Below are 10099 nucleotides of genomic sequence, written 5' to 3' on the forward strand. Positions count from 1 at the left end.
ATTGGTTATTCTACTGTACTGTCTATATTGATGTTTATTTTAGTCAGGTGTTAACTTATATCAAGTGTTGTGTATGATGAGAACACCCTGAATACTGCTACACCTACATTAACCCTTGTGACTACACTCTTGCAGTGACTGGCATCACCCCAAAAAATTAAATAAAAAATAAACAAAGAAGTAATAAGTAATCTTCAGTAGGCTCTTTTTTATAACTTAGTTACCTTAGACAAGAGCCCTGCCTTACAAATAAACAAATTGATAAAATAGAATAAAGTTTTAGTATTGAAATAATGAAATAATATAAATGAATAAGTAAATGGTTGGACACATTCTCTCCAGTCAAGCAAGAAGCACAAAATAATAATAGAGGAAGAGAAGTGCAGCTACATCAACTTTCAAGCAAACACTAATAATCATCCACATTATGAATTATTACTTGTATGAATTGTAGATGTAAGGAAGAATAGTTATTGACATTACAAATACTTCCTCCCTCATCTTGCAAGAAACACAACAACAATGAGAGGAAAAGAAGAAATAAACACTACTAATTTCCCATCCACAGTATAAGTTATTAGCATTAATTTGACGGGAATAAGTAAAATAAACAAAGTAATGTATAATTCAAATAATTTCCCTCTCATCTTGCAAGGCACACAATAACAACAAGGAGAGGAAGAGAAGAATTATTCACCAACTCCTTTCAAACACATTAATTTCTGTCCAAATGATGAGTTACTAGAGTGAATTGTAGGATGTAAGGGAGGGAAACTATTTACTGTGTTTACTGAGCAGTGAGGAGGAATAAGATAGTGTGAGATCCGTCCAGTAATAAAGCACCAGGAATTGTCTTTGTCGTTTTATTTACCCAAGTGAGTTAAGGAAATTTAGAGATGTAGGTATGGGAGAGAAATGATGTGATAAGTGGAGGTACAATGCGTCTCTCTCTCTCTCTCTCTCTCTCTCTCTTGGAAAATTTAACAAGATTATATTATATTATTTGTGTTATGCTTTCTTCTATTCTCTGTCTCTCATACTTTAAAAATTCTCATCATTGTTTCAGAGAGATCCAAACTTCAGTACTTTTTCTTCAGGTGAACAACATTTTCTATTATATATTTTCACAAGGCGTTTCTATAACATTCCCAATTTCTTTATATATACATTTATTTCCTCGTCTATTTTAATACTTGTTCTTCTTTACTGTCAAGCCTTCCTTTTTTTTATTGCGACTATCATTTTGCACAACAACTCTCTCTCTCTCTCTCTCTCTCTCTCTCTCTCTCTCTCTCTCTCTCTCTCTCTCTCTCTCTCTCTCAGTATTCACTGTAGTGCAGGGGAGATCTCAAAGTTGTTTTTTGACACTTTTTTTCTTATGCAAGGGACGTGTCTGCATACAAGTTGACTAACCATGAGTTTGCTTCAAAACTCAAAATACAGCTAGTGTGTTCTTTTTTCCCCCTCTAGTCAGATGAAACATGTCGAGTGAATGTTTAAAGAGAGAGAGAGAGAGAGAGAGAGAGAGAGAGAGAGAGAGAGAGAGAGAGAGAGAGAATATAAATGTGACCTATATGTGAGAAATAGAGGAAAACCGACACACACACACACACACACACACACACACACACTGCTCTATATAGTGCCTTGAAGAGTGTCACGCAGAGACGAGGTGATAACATGGAGGGATTGAAGAAGTGTTTATTTATTCATCTGTTTAGTATTCGTTATCTCCTCATATCTTCATCTTCTTTTATCTTTTCATCGTCATCATCATTAGTTAACCTTTCTCTTTCTTCCTTTTCTAGCACTCTTTCTTATTCTTCCCTTTTATTTTTATTTCCTTTTTTTCTTCTTCACGTTTTATTTATATCTTCTCTTTTCGTATTTCTTTTACTTTTTATATTATTCTTTAGTTTTCTTTTTATATTTTCTTTCTCTACCTCCTTTATTCCTCCTTATCACACGATATGGTATACACCGAGTACCGTAACAGCCCGCCAGGCAGCAGTAGCAGTGTCAGCAAGCAGCAAGTTGTAACAGTCTGTCTCTGAGCGTGACTCGCCACCTGCTTCCTCGTCAACTCGCGTGGCAAAAAGTGAACTACCGCCAATCTCACGACGTTTGAACTGTGGAGAGCGGCGTCATGTCTCGAGGACCGACACATTAGCAAGCTTCCTCACGTGACGCTGCAGCTGTGCACGGTGTCGGTGAACGCCCCGTTACGGCAAAATCCAGTGTTCTGTGGGCGGCTTTCGCTATGAACTACATTCTGAAAAATAACTGTGCCGCACCTTCACAGCTTTCAAAAGGCTCTTGTTGAAGTGACAATTACCCAAGTGTCTTTTTTTTTATGGTTCTAGTGACACATTAACAAGTTTTTCTCACAGAAGAAACACTCTTGAAAACCCGGCATGTCATCCTTGTGGCCTTACAATTTTTTCTTGCTGGCTTCAGAAAAGGTAGCTAGTAACATGAAAATAAATCCTGTATTGCATAATGTAATAGCCCTAAATGAATTTTCAAATGTTCATCTTCCTTACACGCTGTCACACGTCACTTAAAACAGGAGTGAAGGATTCCATTCCGTTTTTCTTCCTAACGTAGCCATGAGCCGTATTCTGAAACTCGGTCTTGCACCTCCACTATTTTTATAAGGCTCTATTTACAAAGACACAGGTTTTGTAGGGTATTTTTATTATGCTAGTTACGGAATATCAAGATATCTACATTACAAACGAGAGATACACTGTTGGAAATCAAGCTTATCATCTCTGTGGCCTTTGGCAATGGTGGTGGTAGGAAAGAAGAGCGTTTCTGACTGAGTACAGGCCGTGGCATGTAACACTGAAACACTGCTCTCAAGCAGGGTTGCCAACCTGATTTTGCGGATAGTACCAAATCGGAGCATCAAAACGTACCAAATCTGAACAAAACGTACCAAATGTAAAATGTATATATATATATATATATATATATATATATATATATATATATATATATATATATATATATATATAACGTATAATAAGAAACAAATTTTCTTACCTTGACTAAAGATGTAAATCCTCGTCCCCTCTTGTGTTTTCCTGTGGAGTCCACTTTCGGCTCATTTTAGATAGAAGAACCTGAGAAGGATGCCATGTTTTGCAACTGTAGTCCTGAAGCATACATTTGCTACGTATCAATCCATTCAGAGTCTCTGTTTTTAGTCGTGATCTGTTCTTTGTTTTTATGTTTGTAACGAGGGAAAAAATCCTTTCTGCGGCAGCAGACGAATGAGGCAGAGACATCAGGTTCATCATAAGCTTAGAGATATTCGGAAATCTTGCCTCATCACCACACTTTTCTAGTGAAGCAGCATACCAGAATTTTTCAGGCTCCTCAGATGCTACACTTAGAGCTGGCAGTTCACATGAAATTATTTCTCTCCACTCTCTGTTAAGATCTTCATACGCACTCTTCTCAATTATGGTACGTGTAGGATACTAGTAGTCAGGTCCGACTCCGTACGGTTTGGCTCAGCAGAGGTGTCCGAATCTCAAACCCAACGACTTCAGTCGACAATATAGTATATTTATAATTTACACTGACGAAAATATGTAATGTTATTTACATAAATATTGTTTTTTTTTATTATTATCACAATATATGCGTATTTTATTTAATTAAATATCTCATACAGGAGGAAATGGGAAACAGTCAGTCAGTCAGTTGGGATTTTTTTCTAATATGAGATTCGAACAATCCTACGGAAACAGTTTAGTACCAAATTTATTGAAAGACGTACCAAACGTACTTTTGAGTTAAAAGTACCAAATATGGTACGTTAGTACCACTAAGTTTTTTTTTTTTTCGTCAAAAACCAAAGAGATGATTACCAAGATTTTTGAGCTTCTTTCGCTTGTTGATAATCTAGTAAGTCTGTAAACCTAAGAAAAAATTGGCAACCCTTAAAAGTAGTGGGGGTGCGGCAGAGGTGCTCAGAATATGGCCCCAGCTGGTCTCTTCCCCAGGACATCATTTCCTCCCAGTACCACAAGTTGCACGCCTAACACAAGACAGCTGGCCCTGATCAGCTTGAAGCCCGCGTGTGCAGCAGAAAGTAGGCACCACAACCCAATACGCGCCTGCCTCCCACCTCTCTCTCTCTCACCATGAAAGGCAGAGAGAAAAGTTGTTGTTATCGACTTTAAGTTTTCCAGTCTGAAAAGCCATCACAACCATCTGCGTGTGTGTGTGTGTGTGTGTGTGTGTGTGTGTGTGTGTGTGTGTGTGTGTGTGTGTGTGTGTGTGCAAGCGTACAAACTCTCCCAAACTTTTCCTGCAGCGGCAAACAGAAACCATTATGTCTACAAGTGTGTCTTCACTAACTCTGCCTCGTGTGTGTGTGTGTGTGTGTGTGTGTGTGTGTGTGTGTGTGTGTGTGTGTGTGTGTGTGTGTGTGTGTGTGTGTGTGTGTGTGCGCTCGCGCGGGTGAATCCTTCGTCCTCAATATGGAGGAGGAAGAGGAGGAAAAGAAGAAGAAGAAGAAGAAAGATCATACTTAGTACTATATATAAACAATAACAACAACAAAATGAACACAAAATTAACATGACTTGTGAAATGAAGAAAAAAAAAGACATGACTGGTTAATTTCTTGAACGCAGAGAGAGAGAGAGAGAGAGAGAGAGAGAGAGAGAGAGAGAGAGAGAGTGCATTTGCTCAACTCCAACGTTACTGAAGCAAAACTAAGCGAAAGTTGACGTGTCGCTTTCTCTCTCTCTCTCTCTCTCTCTCTCTGGCCTCATGTGGTTTTGCATTCTGAGTTCGTATGCTTGTTTTTCTCACTTTTCTGTTGTTTTATTTAGTTTTTCCTTTTTGTTTCGTCTTGGTTCCAATAATACTTGCATGTCTCGGCTTAACGACTCCTTCAGATTACTGGCAATGTTTCTTTCGTCACGTGATCAGCTCTTCGTCTTCTCAGCTCTCATTTCGTAATAGGTGTGGCCTTGCATTCGTCTTCGTTATTCTTTTTCTCTTTTTTCGTATTCTTGTTTCGTTGTTTGAGTTTTTTTTTTTTTTCGTTTTTATTCTTTCTCTTTCTTTATTTTTATCTATCTTCATTGTTTTCTTTCTTGACTGTTTTCTTTCCTTTTTTTTATTTCATGTTGTTTTTAGAATGTTAACTGGAATTCTAGGTTTTTTTTATTTACATTTGTTCAACTTAGATTTAATCTATTTATTCGTTTGTTTATTTATTCATTTATATTAGGTATTCTAGACTGTATAGAGTTTTGTGATATTCATATTTTTCTAGTTTATTTCATATTTCTTCCTTTATTCTTCAACGCCTTATGAAAAATAAAATGAGTTTTTTGTGTTATTTCCATATTTCAGTTTTTTCAATATTCCTTTAATTATATTTCTATTCAGAGATTCGAACTTAAGGTTCTTTTAGGATACTCATCATATTTTCAATTTCTTCTTTTTTATACGTATATTTTTCTTTATTTCCCTTCCTCCAGATATTTTATGATTCCTTGGTTGACAATTTTCAGCTTTTTCTCTTTGCTATTTGTTATTTTTCCTATATTTCTCCTTCTATCGATATTTTTGTTATTCTCTGGTTCTTTTATAATATCAGAGATTTATAATTTTTACTCTTGGCTTGCATTATCTTCTTTTAAACCTTTCTTTTGCTTTAGATAATTTGCGATTCTTCCTCGGGCCGTGTCTTGAAGATTTGTGAGGTTTCTGCTTTTTTCCTGATTTGTCTTTCCTTATTATTTTTTATCTTTCCTTCGTTAAATCATACACAAATTCTTCAGTGCCTCTAGAATATTGAATAGACGCTCTGGTTTTGGTCTAATGTTATTCTTCCCCACTGTTCATTTTCTATTTTTCTACTTTGGCGAGTTCGTCTGTATCTGAAATAATGACTGGCCTAGTGGTTTTGTCTTTCATTTTCACTTTTCTGCCTCTTACTTGCTAATTCTCAGCTCAGCGCCTTTCATATTTTTCTGTTTCCTTGTCTTGCTTTCACTTTTTTTCTACTACTTCTCTTTTCACATAAGAATACAAGAACAAGAAAGCAAGGGAAACTGCAAGAAGCCATCATGCCTACGTATGTGGCGGTCCCTGTATGAATTAAACCTACCATTCACCTGTCATCTTAATCCATACATGTGTCTAAACTTCTTGGCTTTCCTGTCAAATTTTCGTTTTTTTTTCTGCCTTCACTGTCTTTTATGTACTTTCTTTTATGGCTTTCTTATTTACCTTTTCACTTTTCCTCTTTTTTTTCAGTCTGCAATTCCTTAGTATTTTTTTTTTGTCATCTAATTAGTGGTTTTCCTGTCAACTTTTTTTTATTGTTCCTGTTCCTTTTTTTTTTTTTTTTTTTTGTCTGTGGTTACTTAGTATCTTTCATACATTAAGTGGTTTTCCTGTCCTTCATTTTTCTTTTTTTTTTCTTTTCTATTTATCATTTGTGAATCCTCAGTCCCTTGAAAGTGAAGGAAAGGGAGAGAAAAATACGAGATTGCGGTTTTATTTTCATTTCCCAGTGGCGTCTACCGCGTCGTAGCTTCTGTAATTAGTTTGATGAGCGTGAAGTCTGCCTGCCGCCATGTTCCAGAGATAATCGCGGCGGAAGACTCACGTAGCAGAGTGAACGCATATCCACTTTCCCGTTGTGTTCAGAGATTTTCCTCAGAGTTTTTAGTCGATCTTAAAGACCTTATTCTTAAATGCCATGTTCTCTCGTCGCTATTTTCAAAGCTACGGAGAGGATAAGTCGGGGTCCACTTGTGTTTTCGCTTTTGATTATACATGTTGAAATATCGCTAGAATAATAAATTTCAGAATTAAATTCAGAATATCTCCATCACGCAGCGGGAGAAGTTTGGCTTGGCAAGGTTTAAGAGTATACCTGTGCAGTGCTGGGGCGCGGCGGGGGTCAGGAAGAGGCGCCAGTGTGGTGGGTAGCTCCACGTCGGCAGCCACTGTGACGCCCTTCACAATTTGGATCATGGGTACATATTTTGCTCGCGGCCGTGGGAAGGTACAGTAGGATCTTATGCACACACACACACACACACACACACACACACACACACACACACACACACATGAGTTGGTTTGTAGATAAGATTGCAGAAATATTGGAAAATTAAAGTTTTGCCAATTCTCTCTCTCTCTCTCTCTCTCTCTCTCTCTCTCTCTCTCTCTCTCTCTCTCTCTCTCTCTCTCTCTCTCTCTCTCTCTCTCTTTTATGTTATTACTACTTTAGCTTAATATAAGGCTTATGTATTCTGATAGGTTTTGAGGCTGTATCTAATTTTAAGTCATTACTATTTTGTATATTCATATGCAGAATAACCATTGTAAAATGGAAATAAACTTTGACTATGACTGACTCTCTCTCTCTCTCTCTCTCTCTCTCTCTCTCTGACACGCCCATATTACATCACTTTTAATTAAGTTGCTATCCAAACTGAAGTACATCATACGAGACCTTTACGTAACTAAACAACTTTTGGAGTGTAAGGAAAACAGAGCGACGCATCTTCCAAGCAAGGTTTAAGGGTACACTCAAATTCTTAAAGTGCAATAGATAATAATTATGTACGCAATCTTAACCCTTCCCCTCAACACCCCTTCTACTGTCACTACACTCATATCATCCTCTGAAACGCTCTGGTCTCCCACTACGACTATTTTCAGGGAGATGATTAGCCTGCTTTTCACGAGTGCTTCTCCGTTTACCTGTCTTCAGAAACATAAACATTCATCCTTGAAAGAGTCGTCGCTTCAACTAGAGTCTTTTAAAAATAGTATAGGTAATGGGGAGAAATATTTCATAATACAACCCTACGCCCTGACAAGATTATTCAACTCACACACGTAGTTAGACAAGAGACAAGTCATCCCTTAAATACCACAGTCACCCCGAGGCCCCAACGTTCATTTTCTTCAACTTGGCAACACCACCTAGAGATGCGAGGTACCCGTCCAACTCCCACATCACACACACGCAGTAGTAGTCAACCCACCACGTGGATAGTGCGCACATCTAACGCGCCACACTCCTCACTGACAGATCAACACGCCTTTCAATATCTGTGGCGGGGAAGCACGTATCTCTGGCACAGGTGTTGAAGAGAGAGTGTACGGCACAGGTGTTGAGATCAGGGAAGGTGTGTGTGTGAGTCAGCTAGCACGCAGGTGTTTTTCGTTGCTGACTACAGGTATGTGCCGGTGTCTGATGAGGCATTAAACAGGTGACCAGCTTTGCACACCTCACTACTCACTACATCCGTGTCTAGTGTAGTGAGAGGAGTGCCTGCGTGGGGCTGTGCTGTCTGTGGGTGTTGTACTTAACGCTCCAGTGAATCTCCTAAAGTGACGAATCTGTTCCGCAATATCCTGCACTTGTAACTCACTGTGCATTCCTGGAACTAACTCTGGAACCTGGAAACTGGTGTGGCTTAATGCAAATCACTTCTACATTGACTTAAAATCCTGAAAATAAGGTGATCTGTTCTACTATCTGTGATTTTTCTCTATCTGTGGTCTAGTACGATCAAAACGTGAACTTACTGACTGAGTGGTGATCTACTGAAGGGAGTGTTAAGGTGCCGCTCCTGTCTCCTCCTCACCTTCTTCTTATCTCTGCAAGTTCAAGATGAAGACAAACTTAATTATCAGGTAAGTAAGAATGTTCCTGGAAAAATTAAGAGGGAAGATGAGAAAAAGAGAGAAAAAAAAATTCAATGTCAGTCTATATTTGGTACTTGTGCAATGGTTGTTGTAACGTGTGTGTGTGTGTGTGTGTGTGTTTGGAGAGAGTTTGTCTTCATTTGCATGTTATGTGCGTCTGGTATTGTGTGTGTGTGTGTGTGTGTGTGTGAAGGTTGGGTGGGGGGGCAGAAAAGAAATGACGTATGAGAGAGAGAGAGAGAGAGAGAGAGAGAGAGAGAGAGAGAGAGAGAGAGAGAGAGAGATCAAAAGGTGAGAGAAAGAAGAAAAATATACACGATGACAAAGAGAGAGAGAGAGAGAGAGAGAGAGAGAGAGAGAGAGAGAGAGAGAGAGAGAGAGAGAGGTAAATGGCAGTGAACTCTGAGTGTCGTGTCATCCAGAAAGAGAGAGAGAGAGAGAGAGAGAGAGAGAGAGAGAGAGAGAGAGAGAGAGAGAGAGAGAGAGAGAGAGAGAGAGTAAATGGCAGTGAACTCTGAGTGTCGTGTCATCCAGAAAGATAGATAGATAGATAGATAGAGAGAGAGAGAGAGAGAGAGAGAGAGAGAGAGAGAGAGAGAGAGAGAGAGAGAGAGAGAGAACGCACCTGTGATCAGTATCTGGGGCGTAAAGAGAGAGAGAGAGAGAGAGAGAGAGAGAGAGAGAGAGAGAGAGAGAGAGAGAGAGAGAGAGAGAGAGAGAGAGAGAGCACCCAAAATAAAAGAAACACTGGAATCTTTTAAAATACGTATAATAGAAAAAAAAGATAGAAAGAAAAATAAAAAGGAGGCATTAAAAAGAACAGGAAGGAAAACTAAACTAGGAAAAAAGTAATGCGAGAAATCTGCACATGACGTTCGAAGGGAAATTATCCTTTTTCTTTCCAGTACTTCCTGCGAGAGAGAGAGAGAGAGAGAGAGAGAGAGAGAGAGAGAGAGAGAGAGAATGTATATGTTAGTCTGTAAGGTGACATGAGTATTAAAATTAACCAAATATTGAGACTGATTGACTGACTAATTGACTGACTGACTAACTAACTGACTGACTGACTGACTGACTGACTGACTGACTGACTGGGTGACGAACTAAACGAATGGCAGGTGACTAACTGGGAGAGTGACTGGGTGTGTGCGTTGCGTCCCAGCACTCAGCACGTCAACACCCATCACTCAGCACCCAACACTCAGCAATCTACGCCCAACACGTAACACTCAGCACAACACAGCTCGACAAACAGACCACATTGAATCCTTTTGTCCTTGAAGTTTCACGTAAATAATGTGCTAACATCTTGCACAGCCACTACCACTACTGTCTCTACTGCTGCTACTGCTACTACTGCTGCTACTGCTACTACTTCTGCTACTACAACTGC

The 10099-nt window shown here is 38.9% G+C and overlaps 1 protein-coding gene across 4 annotated transcripts in view; it reads left to right on the forward strand.

The window, feature by feature from the left end:
* Window positions 1–8009: 8009 nt before the first annotated feature.
* The window catches only part of LOC123507624 (protein unzipped-like), a 31158-nt gene continuing 29068 nt past the window's right edge, over window positions 8010–10099 (forward strand). For 3 of the 4 annotated variants that reach the window (XR_006675694.1, XR_006675693.1, XR_006675695.1), the window contains exon 1: window positions 8010–8694. Coding sequence is in view for 1 of the 4 variants with exons in the window: in XM_045260649.1 (XP_045116584.1) it covers window positions 8672–8694 (23 nt within the window). In the remaining 3 variants the exon portion in view is untranslated. The remainder of the gene's footprint in view (window positions 8695–10099) is intronic. The other variant, XM_045260649.1, reaches the window with a different exon arrangement.

This window comes from Portunus trituberculatus, chromosome 23 (genome assembly GCF_017591435.1).
Source record: "Portunus trituberculatus isolate SZX2019 chromosome 23, ASM1759143v1, whole genome shotgun sequence".
NCBI classification, from domain to species: domain Eukaryota; kingdom Metazoa; phylum Arthropoda; class Malacostraca; order Decapoda; family Portunidae; genus Portunus; species Portunus trituberculatus.